General features: G+C 45.7%; 1 protein-coding gene across 3 annotated transcripts in view; it reads left to right on the forward strand.

Moving 5' to 3' along the window:
* TEP1 (telomerase associated protein 1) overlaps positions 1–17,799 on the forward strand; it is a 1,055,001-nt gene that overhangs the window by 1,022,802 nt on the left and 14,400 nt on the right. For all 3 annotated transcript variants that reach the window (XM_069244315.1, XM_069244314.1, XM_069244316.1), the window contains 2 exons: positions 2,864–2,960; positions 3,497–3,602. In XM_069244315.1, the coding sequence (XP_069100416.1) occupies positions 2,864–2,960; positions 3,497–3,602 (203 nt within the window). The remainder of the gene's footprint in view (positions 1–2,863; positions 2,961–3,496; positions 3,603–17,799) is intronic.

Raw genomic sequence — 17,799 nt, forward strand, 5'->3', positions numbered from 1 at the left:
TAAATAAACTCAGCTACAGTTTTTCACTGGTGTTTGGATTGTTTTCTGCCCATTGTGCACAATTAGGCATGTGTGCTGAGGTCCAGGGCATGGTTTTTTGGTTTGTTGGGGCACAACATTAATCCATGGACCTATTCTATGTCCTGGGATGTAATCATAGATCAGCTGTGGTGGGATACCATTTTTCTAATCTGTAAAACAGGATAGGTAATTTTCAGATCTTAAAGAGTTGGATGCCTGCTGACCTCACTTGGGTTCTGCTACCATGATTTGCCCATGCCCTGAGCTGACATCGCTGAGTAAATGGCGTGTGCCCAGGAGGTATACATGGTGAATGGTAGTTTGACTCACTGTTTTAAGTACATGGCTGTGAGGATCCATTTTTAATCACCCCTGGTAAAGCATGATACAAGATGAAGTATCAGATACCACCTGCACCTTTGAACTTCTGCTCACCAGAGTTTGGGATTGGTTTGGCTTTAGGAAAAGCTATGGTGGGGTTGCCAGTGACTAGGGCATTGAAACACTGGTTTATGAGGCATTGATACAGAAGTCTGACTACCCTCCTTACAGTGAGTCTCCACGTGTGAGATTATTTCAAGCCATATACATTTTTGCCTCATTGCCTCTTAGTTCCTGGAATAACACCCTGTGCCAGTGGACGCATTGTTTTGGTAAAATAATGCACATCTCTTTTTATAAAAGAGAACCCCTGAATTGGGCAGTTATTATTGCATGTTATTCATTATTAGGTAACTGCTGAGCCTTTAACCCTCATACTAAATATTTGAGAGGCCTTGGACCGCTTGCCTAACCACCCTCAGGGTTGAGTGCTGAAATTGTGTACTTGGTGTTTAATTTTCAGTGCCATGGTAGGTCAGTCCCTGAGACAGCAGTGGTAAAAGGCTGCAGCCAGTACAGTTGTGTCCTAGTAACCCTTGCTTGCTCAGTGATCCCCCCCTTTGTGGGTTCTAACACCCTGGCACTATTTCCTTATGTCAGTGCCATGGATGTGCAAGGGTGAGTGGCCTGTGTGCTGCATACTTGTTTAGGGCTTCTCTAAACTTCTGATGTGTACTGAATCACTTGTTCTCCCCTCAGATATATCCAGAATGCTGTCGGGCTTGTTTCTGTGGTGCCTAGGATGCAAATACTTAGTTCCACATTCATTAGTCATGATGAGCTAGTGACATCTTAAATGGTTACTTTCTATCTTGTATTCACTACATTTGACTTCCAACTGGCAGACAGTCCCTAAGGTCGAAGGCTGATTGGCCTCTATGACACTCTGGACCTCATTACGACCCTTATGGTCGCCGTGGCGGTCTGACCGCCGCCAGAGTGATCGTCCGACCGCTTTGGCGGCAGTCTGACCACCACATTACAACCATTGTGGTTGCGCCATGGCCGGACCGCCAGCACTGCCAGTTTACCTCCACAGTAGGGACTGGAAGTCTTAATCCTCCAGGGAAGCACTGCAAGCAGGGCCGCACTGAGGATTACGACCCCCCTCGCCGCCAGCTTTTACATGACAGTAGTACCGCTATGCAAAGGCTGGTGGAGACAGTGTGCAGGGGGGGCCATGCATTTGGCGTGGGCACTGCAGGGGCTCTCAAGGCCAGCCCCCTTCGCGCTGTTCACTGTCTGCACTGCAGACAGTGAACATCGCGAAGGGTGCTGGTGGACCCTATGCATTGCAACATTGCCGCTGGCTCAGTTAGGGCCCGGCATCAATGTTGTACGCTGTTCCCCGCTGGGCCGCTTACCCAGAAGGGAACTCATAATGGGGAAGGCGGCTGCACTGGCGGCAACCTGACCACAGGAGTTTGGTGGACGGTCTTTTCCGTCCGCCAAACTCATATTGACCCCCACTGTGTCTGTAGAGTAGAAATTGATCAAAGATGGCTGCAGCCTCTTAATCTGTAATGTAACAGTAAGACAACAAAAGCCACCAGAAATGGATTTTGGGCCTTATGACTTAATATGTAGTGTAGAGATACTGTGTCTAATGCAGAGATGGATGCCAGATCAAAGAAGCTTTGGGCGTCTACAGAATAAACATACAAGAGAGAGGCTTAATAAAAGTAAGAATTCAATATCTTCTTCGGACCATTGGCTTTCTGTGCAACATACGGCATGTGATGACGGGCAAACAGCTAGAAGTGGACTTTAGTCTTTTTGCCTCTGGTGTACATTCTAAAATAAAAAAAAATGAATGGCTTCTTCCTGTGAAGTCCAGTGTTTGAATCAATGCTTTAACAGTTTTGCTTAGTGAAGAGAGTAAAACCCAACTTGTTTCAGGTTCAGGTGGCACAATCACAGACTGTGAGCTAAGGTATGACCTGAGGTGTGATTTACATGTTAAGTATTTTAACTATCTGGCAAAGTCATAGTCAGTACACCTGAACAATGACTTGTATCTAAAAGAAAAAAAAGGTTCTTAAAATGTTTAATAATAGAAAAACCTAATCTCTTGTATTATTACTCTAGCGAATAGCTCAACATCCAGGCCCAGTTACACTGTACGTGATAAAGAGACAGATAAGAGTATGGCTCCTGTAGGTTTTATATTGTGAATAGTATAGTGAGAGATCAGAGATGAAGACATCATAATTGGTAAAGATCTTTGACTACACACCAGGCAACACCCAAAGACATGTATACAGTGACCAAATGCACACTTACCAATGATCCTACTCAATCAAAAACTGACTGGTTTGTGTCAGAATCTTTGAGACTAGGGTGTGTAAGTATCAGAACTCGACAGCCTGGCAAGGCTATGTGCAGGGCAATACATTGTTTTATAAATATGTTAACCTAACAGCAAATAAGAATCTTTCGCATGTTCATTTTGTGTTTTTAGGATCAAAACTAAGAATTACTTTACTGATATCGTGCTGATGAAGAACAATGAGATTTCAGTTTTGGAAAATTCTCCAAATCCAGTTATTTATGTGCTGGTAAGTATTCCTGTCAATCTTGCACACACCTCACGCTGGTATTTCCCTCACACTAGCCAAACTCTTGGACTAAACTGCAAGGATTAGCAGTCCTTTCCTTTAACTATCACATAAGCTCTGCACCCACAGGACCCCTCCTCAATTCAGCTCAGTCCCAGTCTTTCAATGATTTACTAGTTACCACAGCCCTTCTCTCATTACTCAGTATGTTCATCATCATTTCAGCTGCCACTTTATTCTTTTCTTCCTCAGTCCAGCTCTGCATCGGCCACTTCCTAGGTTACTCATCACTCCAGCTCTGCAACACTCACCTCATGAGTTATCATTACTTCAACCCTCCACCGGTGACTCCAATAGCAGCACCTCACTCTCGGTATGAAACCCTGTGTCCTAGCCATGAAACCAAAAGCCCAGACTAAATATGTTCATCTGGCACTTGTCTTCTGGTCATTCTGCTTTGGTACCTTACAGCGATATGCTTTCTTCTGCCTCAGTGCCTGAATAGCTAACCTATTTAGTTTGTCTTTTGCATTCAGCGTGCTACCAAGTCTGGTGAATGGAAGATTGCCATGAAGCGCATGTTCCCCCCTTGGAGGGGTGATGACTTGGGCAGCTGGATAACCAAGGCTCAGCCAGACTTTGGTAAGCAGTCTCATTGGGACCCATGTATAGAAGTAATTGTGCTAATATGGGATGCCCTATCATAGTAGAGACATGATGTCAATATAATACCAAAACTTAAACTTCATGGGTGATTGTTCTTCACTTCTCAAGGTGTAATTTATCCACATTTAACTGGATAATGTTAATTTGCACTAGCTATTGTAAAACGTGACCTTTAGGATTGTTCAGTTGAGTGTAATCTAATGTTTGACAGAAACAAAATGAAAGCACCCACACCTTTGGAAGCCATTTATTTACCTGTTTAATTCAAACGTTCTGTAAGGCTATACTGCAAGACATTAAGGGGCATATTTAAGGAAAGTGGTGCTGCAACTAGTGCAGCGCCATTTTCCTTGCGCCACTTAGCGCCCCCCCACCGCCACCATGTGTGCACAGTATCTAAGATATGGTGCAGGGTAGGGGCCCATAGCATCATTTTTATTGACACTATTGATGTACTCTGCAGGAGTTGCGCCAAAATATTGGTGCTACTCCTGCAGAGTACATAGTGGCCAATTATAAATAATTGAAGCCTCCTTTTAACGCAAGGTGGCGCTAGGGGCTTATAAATATGTACTCAATCATTTTTGTTTTTTGCTTATTCTGATAGGGAATGTAGCCACTGATTCTTCACCTTTTAAATATTCCTCAAGCGTCAGACTGGACCTGAATACTTTTCACCAGCATCTCAGTAGACTGCCAGGTGGCACCATGCCACTCCGCACTGATACCGTCCCGCTCTGGAAGGTACATGAAAAGCCTACATGGGCGCTACCCCTGTGCACTGTCAGTTCCCTTATTTCTGTGCCACCAAACGCAGAGCCAGAGGGCCCTTCGTGTCTCTATAGACATTTACTTCAAAATCTTTCTTCAATGTGCAAGAAATGTCACCCCAAAAGCAACAGGTTTTAAGCACTGTGGGGTCTATTGCAAACAGTGGTCTATGACAGATCCCACCATGTGTGCCTATAGTGTCTGGGGGTCAAGCCACAACTCCAAGTCCTACAGCAGTTTCGTGTCGATGAACCCAAAGGACATCAGGGACCGCAGGACAAAGCCTTACATCACCAAGCATAAAAAGACTCTTTGCAAGAGTCCCCTCCAAGTCGCCGTCATTGTCCAAAGTTCTATCCTGGTTCTGCTTCCAGAGTCGATGCCGCCACATTAGAAGCCAGTCTTTATCATGGTCAAAATGGTAAGATAAGTCCAAAAAAACCTACAAGAATTCGAGGTGGGTTTCTGTTTCCTCACACCACTCGCATTGGCCTGAACAAGTGCAGGTGTGGCACCACACCTCTCAATCTCACTCCAAAAGTCAGGTGACTTCAGGGCCAACTCTGCAGCTTGTTCCGGCGCAAACTGAGTTTCCAGGGCCAATAGCCACACCACATCTGAGTGAAGAGTTCTTCCCTGCCATGCTCTGGCTCTTTGGCTCTCTAGCAACTCCCTCTGGCACACCTTCAGGCCCCAAAGATCTGAGAGGACTTTCATCTGGAGTACTGCTGGCGAGTTCATCCTTGGTCCCAGTTGGGAACCACGTCACCTCCACCGCCACCTTCTACCCTAAAAGGGGTAGAAGACAGATTGGTGTTAACAAGGGGTCATAGACAAGCCCAAGGACTTTGCCATATCTCTGCTGTCCTGGAGCGCTCCAGTGCTGAACCCGCCTTGTCTCCAAAAAGGCAAGAGGCATAAAAGGGTATCTCCATGAGAGAACCTGGGACATCCCCTGAAAAAAACGGATGGTCTCAGCCAAACCTGGCGCCACAAGGCCACCAACAATGAAATTGCTTTACTTGATGAGTCTTTCATGTCAAGACCACATCTAATTGAAAACTTTGCTGCATCTCTCCTGTCGGCAGCTGCCTGAGAGAGCATGACCCAGGCCTCTTTCGGAACCTTATGCAGCACTTGCGCCACCGAATCCCACAGTGTATGTGAGTAATGGCCCAGTAGTCATGCGGTGTTCACTGACAACAGTGCCAGGCTGATGGAAGAGAACATTCTTTTACTGAAGGTGCTAGGTAAGGAAATTGGGATCCCCAGGAGCGGGGCAACTGTGGTGCGCATTTGTCGCATTCATTAGAGCCCCTGTGCAGGGCTTGGAAAAGATGCAGGCAGGACATCTGTAAGTGCTTCATTAATTGGGAGTAAAGGCTGTGAGGGGGTGACTCCTATTTCAAGCACCTCTGTAAAGCAGTTAATTTTGACTGCCACTGATGGCAGCTGAAAGTCCGGGACCTCAGTAGCCCTGCACACCACCAAAACAAAAGAGGCACACCTCTGTAGCAACAGTAGAAGGGGAAACAAGGTCAGCATAAGGTGAGGTGTCTAACCCACTGGCATCACCCAGTTCCTCATACCACTTGTCCTCTTCAACTGGGTCTTTTTCATAATGGTTCTCCATGCCTATCTAGTAAATAAGGCACTGGCTCCGCTCTATGGAGAATGTCCTCAGTCAGTGCTGGACACGCCTATCTGGCTCCGTGTCGGAGTCGGGTATGACGATGGGATTGGCTCAGCCTCAGCGTATCGCAGAGCCGGGGGCGTTGGTTCTGGCATGGGCGCAGAGGTAGGTCTTGGTCTTGCCGGCAGCTCCGCTCTGGATCCAGAGAGGGCCCGACTAGTGCGGTGGTCGAACCCACCAGTTTGGTTCGAGCGGGATCCCTTCCTGCGCCCATGGGGCCTAAGGGTGCTCCAGAGGACCTGAGTCACCCAAAAATGGCCTCATAAAATTCCTTCAGCTGTGTCTCTCCGGCTCTGGGAAAATCAGGGAAGCATTTAGCGGACCCAGGTTCAGACCCTGCAGACTCCCAGGGCCTGGAGTGCCTACGCTCTCTCATCGTATCGGATGACTTTGACAGACACAGTGAGGTCGATGAGTGTTTGTACTTCTTCAGCTTCTTGTGGGACGTACCTGACAAGGAACGTTTGGACAGGCTCTGTGAACTGTCTGTGGACTTTCTGCGTGAACAGGATATTGAGTGTCGCGGAGTCAGCCGACGTCAAGCAGCTGACCAGGCCATCCAGCCAGACTGGCACCACAGGCCCAGTGGGGCAGGCTCTGTTCTCCCGCTGATGCCTGTGGAGACCGATCGGGAATTAATCTGCTAGTCCAGGCCACAGCGGACAAGGCACTCTATCTGCTGGTCCCAAGTCCCTCCCCCCCCCCCACCCAACAACCCGCCAGAACCAACACCAGTAATCACGGCGCCTTCGGTGCTACACTGCTGTAGTTTTCTCTCCAGGTTATGAGCACTCCAATCGATACTATGAAGGTGGCGCTGCATCTCACGCCTGGCTACGTTAACTCGTGGCTTACAGGCATTTTGGCGTGCGGCTCTTACTTGATATGCAGTGAGGCTTTGCAAACTGTTAATGGTCGGATTCATGACTAGGCTGGAAAAGGTTTGCTAGTGCTCGGCCATCTTGCTGTTGCAAAGATAGTATGTTCTGTTCTTGTGAATTGGGACTAGGGAGATAGTTACCTTAATTTTTCCAAACTACAACTAACGTAGCCGAAAGAACATTACAAACAAATATGCATAATATTGAATTCAGGAGCCCTATAATATTGGAATATGTAAACATTTCTTTGTTGCACACATTTTCCAAGTACTAGGGTCAGCAGTATCCAAAGGCATCATAGCAAAGGGAATTGTATTGTACAAACAATTAGATGATGCCTCCCTCAAGCAAAAAAAGTCAGACATTAAACAGAGGGCAAATGCTTCAAGAAAAAGGGGTCTTATTGACTTTTCGGGCCAACTTCTTTTTAGAGGACTTTGCACTGCTGCAGCATGTTGGTGATAGTCCGTCAGGCAGCTGTAAAACAGCTGTATGGCACCACTTTCTCTTCAAAGGTACATGTTCAGTTGAGAGCATATAACACAGCTTCAGATGTAAGCAGCAGGCAAGGCTTCTAGCAGCATCGAAATCAGCGGAGGCCTAATTTTGAGACCAGGTTTAGGAATGTACAAGGCATTCACCTACTGTACAGGATATTAGAATAGTACCTACTAAACTCATTCTTTGAAAGTCTGAAAGTAAGAGTCATGAGGATAAAAGCATTAACAATTCTTTACCACTGTAGCTCTAAAACGCATGACCATGCTCAGTTAGGAAATATTGACCGCAATGACTCGTTCTTCCTAACCTTTAAAACCTGGTATTTCCATAACTCAGTGTGAATGAGGGTGAAGCTGAACTCTTCTCCTCGCCCGACGAATGTGAAAGTTGTTTGAAGCTGATAATTTTAGAGACCTACCAGTTAAGCACACAATATTCAGCACGGACCAAGGCCTAAACCTAGGTTCTGCTGGGTCTATTCTCACACTTCACATGTAAGTTTGCTCTTACACTTGTGAGTAAATTTTGTACTTTGAGCTATTCACTATTTATGAGTGTAAAGTCACTCAAAAGTGTAGACTCGCATATCTCCAGCCCTGAAACAGGATAGAGACAAATTTATGAATAAATTACTACTGCCAAAGGGGAGCGGTAGCAAGTTGAATACTACACATAGCCAACTTCTGATACTGCAGCACCCTCCTATGATAATGAGGCAGTGCCTTAACACAGAACTGTTTAAAAACTGCTAAAAATATATATAACATTTATGATAAAAATAATTGATTTTAATTTAAAAATACAAGTATCTATTTTAATTAACATATTTATATCATTTTAAATTCATTCTATATATAACTTTTTATTTGTATTTTTAAAACATAGTAAACAAATATAAACATTTACTTTAGGTGAGATTTTTAATAAATCAAATAAATGTTAATTTAACTTAATGTATTTATATTAATGAAATATTTCATTCAAAATTAAGATAACAGTTTTGAGGTTTTTTTTTATTTTGTTTTTCATTTAAAATAAATATATACCATCAATTTACATTAATATTTAGCATAACATATTTTCACTCATTTTATTCAAGTTTAATTAACATTTTCATTTTTCCATGTACTTTACCATAGAAGGATCTCCACCCGATGGCTGAGATCTCTGAGTTGTGCAAATACAGGGATTTTGATGGGTACTTCTAACCCCAGATTCCCCACCTTTAGAAGAGTCTCAGGTGCCAGAGAGGTACAATGTGAATCAACGGAGACTTAATACCACCCCAAAAGTGATGGGGTGAAGCCACATATCTTTTCCTTTCACAACCTCTGGCATGGATCCGGAGCTCTGCTCCCAGCTTTGTTGTTCTTCTGAGTGTCAAAATCCCTCAGTGACTGAAAATGACAGGATTCATATGGTGCCAAAACTGCAGGAAGCAGATGTTACTCATAGACCTGCCTGTCATTTGTTTGTAGTGCTTGTATTCCGGTTATGACTAAAAATCATGCAGTTTAGTGTGTCCTAATGCAACCAAAGGCAATCCGGAAACAGAAGGCAAAGCTCTGCATTGCCAAACATAAAAGGAGGTCACGTTTAAAGCACAAATCCCTACCTAAGCTGCAGAGCCACTCGTGTTCCTCGTCACAAAGCTGTCCCTCCGAGATGTATTCAGAGGCATGCCATAAGGGCAAAAAGCCAGGTAGGACTCTACCCCATTGCACCATTCGGAATCTGACAAGAAGGAACGAGGTCTTCAAGCTAAAGATCTTACAACTCTGTTGTTACCCGAATCTGAACCTGGTCCCACAATTGATCCCTGCATACCAAGAATTCCCCAGGCTGTTGTCAACTCTTCTTCAGATAGCAGCTTTCAAAGAAGCCATGCAGCAAATTATCAATTAGCAAATTATCAACTCTCTTCTTGCTCTCTCTGGCAAACCTTTGTTCCGCACTGAGTTTCAGGGACACCCAGTTGGACTTCCACTGTGAGTCAGCTTGTGACGCAGACTACCCTTACTGGATCCCTTTTTTAGCTCCTACCAATTTTGGTTCAGACTTCCACACTGGGACTGAGATCCCTGCTCGTCCCTTCCATTCTGCCTCAGCACAAGATTCTGACCCTGAACTGAATACCAGTAGGATAGACCCATCCCCTGAAAACGGAGCTAGTCTTGCTCCCTGGACAACGGTTATATGTCGGAACCACGGGTGCTTCAAGCACCCGTGGCTCAACAATGAGGTCGGAACACGCGTTCCTGGTAAAGGCATTAGCAATCAGCGTGCACGATCCAGCATGCTTCACCCCTAGCCCCACACCCCCAAAAATGATTGCGACCCCCATCCCCACAACTACCCCAACCCCCACCCCCAAAATGACCAGAACCCCAACCCCCCTCCCCTAAAACCTAAACTGCCCCAGCCCCCCACCCCACCCCTAAACCCCGACCCCCCACCCCCTAAACCCTAATCACCCCCAGCCCCCACCCCACAAACTAAAAATACCCTGAGTCCCCACCCCGCCCCTAAAACCTAAACACCCCAACCCACCCCTTAAACCTAAACCCTGACCCCCTCCCCTAAACCCTAATCACCCCAGCCCCCCCCACCCCACCCCAAAATCTAAAAATACCTGAGTCCCCACCCTGCCCCTAAAACCTGAACACCCCAACCCACCCCTTAAACCTAAACCCTGCCCCCCTAAACCCTAATCACCCCGAGCCCCCCACCCCCAAAGAAACAGCCCCAGTCCCAGCCCATCTTACCTCCTCCTTCACCACGTCGACTCCGACTCCCTTCTTCTGTACCTTAACCATGCATGTACTTTGTTCAGACATGCATGGTTAAGGTACCAAAACCAGGAAGTCATGGAAAACGAAAGCGTTGTTTCGCTTTTGTTTTTCACGACTTTGTGGTTTCGGAGTCGTCGTTCCGGGTGTTTCCTCTGGACAACTAATGAAAGAAAGTGCCTCTTTTGCAGTAGTGGTACAAAGGCTAGGTGAAGTCCTAGACTTACAATTACCTACTGTTAAAACAACGGTGAATTTACTAACAGGGCCAAATTCATGTGAGCCACTATTGCCATTACATGATATCCTTAGTGACAACCTGATGTGAAGAAAGGCTAATCCTTAATCTGGCTCTCTGGTTAGTTGACCTGTTGGTAGGCAACATAGACAAGCCGTCGATGATCCAGATGTTCTGAGTAAACATCCTATACTGGAAAGCCTGGCAGTCCAGGCATCAGCAAGTAAGATGAACCCAAATTACTTTTCAACCAATCCTTCACATAGAGAGTCAAAACTAATTGATGCTTATGAAAAGAAAATGTTTCTCATCTGGCTTGGCCCTTAGGTCCCTCAACACAGTGCACCTTTTGGATAGGTACATCGATTCTTTGTGAGACATGGCAGCAAGATCTTGCGGCCATCCAGAAGACCTAATGATCTTGTAAGCTACACATTACAAGATGGCCAGGACGTGGCCAGGTATGTTTGGGTTACTGGCCTGGACACTACAGACTGAATAGGTAGAGTTACTGGCACCAGCCTTGTGCCTAGGGTTGTCAGGAGATGTACATGCATCCTTAAATGACATGCCCTTCAATGGGCTCAGGTTGTTTAAAGAGAGTGTTGATTTGGCACAAGAATGATTTAATGTTGTGCAGCAGCATGATCTTTACAGCTAATGTCTCCAGCCAAGCAGTTCCACCAACCATACAGAAAATTTAGCAGCTATTCCAGGGGTCTAGCTTACCACTAGTGTCAGCCTGTGCAGCAGCAAACTCTGCTCTTTTGGGGCAGAGGAGATAGTGACCCAGGCTGCTCGCGCCAGGAGGGGCATTCATTCTTGAATTCCTTCTCTGCTGCAGTGGCTGGCAGGCCACTCTAGTTTGCCCTAATAGGAACATGTCCAGCCAGGTATAAGTAATAAGTAGAATATGGCATTTCCTCCCTAGCTGGAAATCAATCACATTGGACAGGTGGGTTTTGTAGATTATTCAAAGGGGATCCGCAGTGCCTTTAATTTCCTCATTGTTCCTTCTTGACCTCACACCGAAGGGATTTTCAGAGGATCATTCTACAATCTTGATGAAGGAAGTCAGCCTTCTCCTTACAAAGCTTGATGTTGAGTGGGTGCCATACGTTTGAGACAGGAGAGGGGTGCTCTTGCACTGCTTCCCCTTTCAGAAGGAGGACCGAGGCCTCAGGACAGTGTTGAAACTCAAGCCGTTGAATGTCTTTCTGAGGCAGAGAAATTCAACATGCTCTACAAATGCTTTCTGCTCTGGACCCAGGAGGCTGGACAGTGACCCTGGTCTTGAAGAATTTATATTTTAATATACCCATCCTGTAGTCCCACAGTTGCTACCTGCAGGTCACAATGGGGTCAGAACACTTCCAATTTGGAATGCTCCCCAAATACCCCTTGAGTAGTCTCAAAAGTGATTGTGGTAGCCACTGCCCACCTTTGTAGGGCGGGGATGCATGTGTTTCGGTACCACAATGACTAGCTGGTAAATGCAGGCTTGCAGCGGTCAGTTGTAGACCACCTCTGGATGACAGTTGAACTCCTGACATCTTTAAGGTGTACCAACAACAAGATGTAGACCCATCTGAGCCCCTCATTGGGCCGATTCTGGACAGGGTGATGTTCAGTGCATTTTCATGACAGCAGTGAGACTTGGACTTTGAGGATAAGATCCCAGTGTTTCAAATCAGCCCTGGGTCTCATTAAAGATGGTTAAGAGGCTTCTTGTATGTCACACTTGAGAGGAGTGAGAAGCTCCGAAAGGGAATCCCTCAGCCTCTCGATTTACATCAACTCACTACAATCAAGAAGGGTTAACCTTATTTTCTGTAATCCCTCTACTCTGAAAGGCCATTCGTAGGATTAATGACATATCTTAGATACTTTTGTAGGATCCTTGCCCACAGGAACAACTTGTGGCATGCTTCATCCTTAGATCCTCTCCCTCTGCACCTAGTGGGATCTCAAATCATTTTGTTAGTGAAGCACTTAACTAAGAATGAAGCATTTATGTGGGAATTAAAATTGCCTTCTGGGGCATCTCCTGATTTAATTTGAGGTCCTTTTGCAAGCAAAATGATGTATCTGGGTATAATGACCGGAAACATCTATGGGTCAACATCTTTCAGCATTCTATGCGCCTCCAGAGTCAACAGGCGTTTTTCAGGACCTGTATTTTATCATTCCAATCTGTTATTTGGTATTACCAAAGTATATCAATTTCTGGGTGATGTGATTTCTTCACACATACAAGTACCAAGCATGCATGCAGCAAAGAAGGTTAACCCTCCTTGACTGTAGTGATATAAGGCTTCTTGGTCTTATGGCCTTGTGCGTCCTTCTCATTATGAATGGTAGGTAGCATATGTGGGCCCTTTTGGGCAGCCTCAGATACCAGTGGGCCCAGCATCAGGGCAGTCTCACAGGAGACAACTCAGGATCTGCAGTGCTGGATACCAAGCTGGGGATAACCTTAACTGCCGCAGTCCACACTCTTTTCCTCTCTCGAAGTTCCCACTTGTGACAGATACATCACTGCTTGTTTGGGAGGCGTCACCTAGGAGAAGTGTGTGTTAGAGGCTGTGGTGTCTGGCAAAGAACCAGCTCCGGCATCTGGCAAAGACATCTGCCTTCTGGATCTTAAAACAATCTACCTGGCTCTAAAAGTCTTCCTGCAATACATCAAAGGGAGTTTGGTGTAAGTCCTCACAGTCAACATGATTGACGTGTTAATGCAACAAGCGGGGGTGGGGGTGGGACCCTGGATATTTCATTAAGAGGCCCTAAATCTTTGGAGGTGGCTGGATCAACAAACCATTATTCTGGTCACCAACCACCTACAGGGCCGTCAGTGCCAGAGCATACAAGCAGAGCAGACATTGCCTGGCAGATGACAAATTGCTTTCCATCCAAGGTAGCACAGGACGTTTTCAACCAATAGGGCATCTTAATTGGCTGAACTGTGACAGTACAGTACGGTGCCCAAAGCTACTGAACCTGAGCATTTGTTCTTTAATCCATCTATCACTGCGGGAGGACCTCCTGTTCCAGAAACAAGGCAGAGTCCTGCACCTGAATCTCTGCCACCCACACCTTCATGCATGGAGATTGAGCAGCAGCAATTAGATACTTTCAGCTTGTGAACCACTGTAGTTGATGTCATCTTTGCAGACAGATACCCTGTCCCAAAGTATATCTACACTGAGAGACATTTGTTGCATTAAAAGGTGTCCTACACGCCCACCCTCTCCTCTGCAAGTCAAACCTTTGGGTGTTCTGTTGTTCATTCTTTCATTAACAACTTAGCAAGGCCTTGTACTGGGCACAGTAAAAGTTATTTGCCAGCCCTTTTGACCGTTTTGTGTTTACCTGATCAGCCATCTCTATTCAAATTGCCAGATGTATTGCATTTTTTTAAAGGTTTGACTCACATGTTTTCACTGAAGCCATTTGTTCTGCCATAGTTAGATTTGAATTTCTTTTTAACATTACTCATGTACATGCCCTTTTAGCTAGTGCACGGTTGCCCGTTATGACTATTGACCCTCAAGTCAGCAGGCCATGAGAGTGAACTTAAAGGGTAATCACAACCTACCTACACCACTTTTATCCCAGACAAATTGAAGCTGAGGATCCATATGGATTATCACTAAAAGTTGTGATTCCCTTTCATGTCAGTCATTCATTTACGCTGCCAACAATCTTCACTCCACCACACCCATCGAAAGAGAAGAGGCTCCATCGGCTTGTTCTTAAAACGTTGAGCTTCTTTTTTGACCGCACGAAGGGGAAGGTGTGGATGACAGGCTCTTTAAGGAGTGTTTTGATGTGAAAAAGGAAACATAATACAGAAGACACAATGTCAAAGTGGAGTTGTCCACTGCATCGAAATGGAGTCCCCAAGGCAGTTCTCATGCCTTTCACCTGGATTGGAGCTCGGGACTCCATTATGGTTTTCCGCCCCTCCCTCTCCTGACCAGAGTTCAGAACAACCAGGCCCAAGTTATCCTAATAGCTTTGAGCTTTGGATTGGGCCAGGAGTGTATGGTACCAAGATCATCTGACCATGAGCATTTGTCCTCCAGTATGGCTGCCACTTCGATGGTCATCCTATCAGCAACAAGACAGGGTTCTGCACCCAAGCCTACACAACTAGCACCTCCATGTTTTGAGATTGATGGCTTTTTATCTTTCTTCCAAATTAGTTAATGCCATTTTGGCAGCCAGGTGCCCCTTCACTAAAACCATCTATGCGGGATGCTGAGAGAGGTTTGTTGTTTGATGTTCTTCCTTGCGTATCCAACCCCTACTCACCCATTAGTTTGATGTACTAGTTTTTTGTTAATCTTTCGCCCAGCAAGGACTTGCTGTGGCAACAGGTAGAGTTATTTGTCAGCCCTATTGGCCTTTTTACATCTACCAAATCTGCCATCTTTATTCAAGTGACCTTTTGTGATGCCTTGTCTAAAATGGCTGACACATATGTTTTGCTTACTCCAGTAGTGATGGCCTGGTGGTGCCTCAGTCTGGTTCTCACATTCATGATGTGCAATCCATTCAAGCCAATGCACACCTGCCTTTCTGATTGCTTACATTGAAGAATGTTCCTCATAGCAATAACATTGGCTTGTCGCATGAGTGACCTTTAAGCACTATTTGTCCACTAATCATATTACAGACAAGTTGGTGCTAAGGACTATAGTAGTGTTCCTTCCAAAATTTGTCACACCTTTTCACATTGGGTAGGCTATGCCCCCGCCAGCTTTCTTTGCCCCCCTCATCCATCCAGGGAGGAAGAGACACTTCATTGCCTACACCAAAAGAGAGCTCTGAACTTTTACATCTAATGTAGTAAGGACCGTCAGGTGGACGACCAGATCTTTGTGGGGTTCTCTGGGACAAAGAAAGGAAACAATCTACAGAAACGGACCATCGCTAGATTGATTGTCCCTTGTGTCAAAATCTAGTATGTACTAGCAGAGAAACAGCTTCTGGAAGAACTATGGGCTCATTCCGCATGAGCAAAATCTGCTACCACTGTGCTTGATCGCAATATGCCAGTTTTGGACATCTGCGAGCCGTGGGCATCATTTCAACACATTCATGAAGCAGTGTAGCCTGGATCGTGAGGTCTGGCAAGAAGGGCACTTTGCCTGTTGAAACCTGCAGGATTTTGTGGTTTGAGCCATTCCACAATCCCACCATATGGCCCATTTTAAAAAGATTCCAATTTAGAGGTCTGCACATGGTGGTGCTACCATGGTGGCGTTAGGGGGGTGCCAACGGGCGCAAGACAAGTGCATCGCCGATTTTCATAAATATGCCCCTTTATCTTTTATAGGTTCCACTTTTCCTGCAATACTGCACTGCCATGCTACAGCCTCATGTTGGGCTGAGAAGTAAAAGCAGGGTAACAACTAGAGTAACATTCACTCTAATTTAAAACGATTTCACACGTTGGACACTAGCATACTCATTTATCTTACATAAGCCACTTACTGAGGATATAGCATTATAGACGGGTAACAGTGAGTAACAGGGATATTTTTTCATCTAAGGGTACATAGTAACATCAAGTAGACAAGAGCATAGCTCCAGTTGTCTATGATGCCACAGAGAACCCGAAGGTGAAAAACATGTTATTTACTTCTTAGCCATGTTGTTAAATATGCCCACAGAATCAGCTGCATCTATATTCAGCCGCTATGCAGGGTCAGTGGAATAATGAAGGAGTCATACTTAGTACAGATAATCCTTCATGCTCCACATTTAGAAAAATATACATATTCCTTAGCACATACCATCCACCGACCGCTTTTTGGGGCCCCTAGCACCACCTTAGCGCCACCATAGCGTCATTCTTTTGACACTAAGCTGTGCTAAAGTTGCATTTTCCCCACACCTGTTAGACCTGGCACCCTTGGCGTGGTCTCCCCTGTCTTTTTGGCCTCTGCTTCCCATGTTTTGATTGTGTGCTGGACTATGTTTTGCTGTTTTTGGTACTTTAGCACTGGTCAGCAGTGGTAAAGTGCACAAAGTGCAAGTGCTCCCTGTGAAGAATGTATGTGTAATTGACTTTTCCATGATTGGCATATTTGTAAGTAAAGTGCACTAGAGGTGCCCAGGGCCTGTAAATCGAATGCGGCTAGTGAGCCTGCAACACTGATTGTGCCACCCACATGAGTAGCCCTGTAAACATGGCTCGACCTGCCACTGCAGGGTCTGTGTGTGCAGTTTTAAACTGCCAATTCGACCTGGCAAGTGTGCCCACTTGCCAGGCCTTAACCTTCCCTTTTTATACATGTAAGGCACCTCAAAGATAGGCCCTAGGTAGCCCCCTGGCCAGGGTGCAGTATATGTTAAAGGTAGGACATGTATTGATGTGTTTTACATTTCCTAACAGTGAAATACTGCCAAATTCAATTTTCACTGTTGCGAAGGCCTATCTCTCCCATAGGTTAACATGGGGTCGGCCTTTAAATATCTTTTACATGCAGTTTCCATTTGAGAGCAGATGAGAGCAGTGTGTCTGTGCAGTCACAATTTAAAAAAACATATTTTAATAAAGTTGGTTTTTGAATTGCCAGTTTGAAAATGCCACTTTTAGAAAGTGGGTTTTTTCTTGCTTAAAACATTCTGTCACTGCCTGCTGATCGTCTATTCCCTGCCTGGGTCAGACTGACAGTTGGGCTGTTTGTGAATCCCCTCTAGACAGTGACACAAAGGGAGCTGGGGTGTAGCCTGCAGATCCTGATGGGCCATCTGAGCTAGAGTGGAGGGAGGAATGGTCACTTAAACCTAAATGGGCTGTCCCGGCCCTCACACAATGACCTCTGCCAAGGAGAAGAACTGAAGGATGAGTACTGCCCCTTTGCCAATGACTGTACTTTGCTGGGTTGGCCTGCAGTTGCTGCCTCTGCCTGAAAGCGGACAAAAACTGGACTTTGTGGGATGTTCCTGCTTGTGAAGAATCTGCAACGGCTTGGATTGAGCTTGTCTCCTATTTTGAAGTCTCAGGACCATCAAAGGCTTCCTCTGCCAGCACCTGGACTCTCTGCTGAGGCTTCTGCCCTGCCAAGTGATGTCCTACCAGTCCCTGGGCCCTTGAGAGGTGAAGTTGTCAGAACAAGGACTGAAATTCACGCACAGAGCACTGAGTGGGGAAAATTTTGAAGCACCGCCTGCAATGTGGCTGAAAAACGATGCGCCACCCATTTCGCGGGTAAAATCGATGCTCCACCTGCATCGCGGCTTGGAGATCGATGCATTGCTGCTGGAGAAACGACGCAACACCCGC

This window comes from Pleurodeles waltl, chromosome 7, assembly GCF_031143425.1.
Source record: "Pleurodeles waltl isolate 20211129_DDA chromosome 7, aPleWal1.hap1.20221129, whole genome shotgun sequence".
NCBI classification, from domain to species: Eukaryota; Metazoa; Chordata; class Amphibia; order Caudata; family Salamandridae; genus Pleurodeles; species Pleurodeles waltl.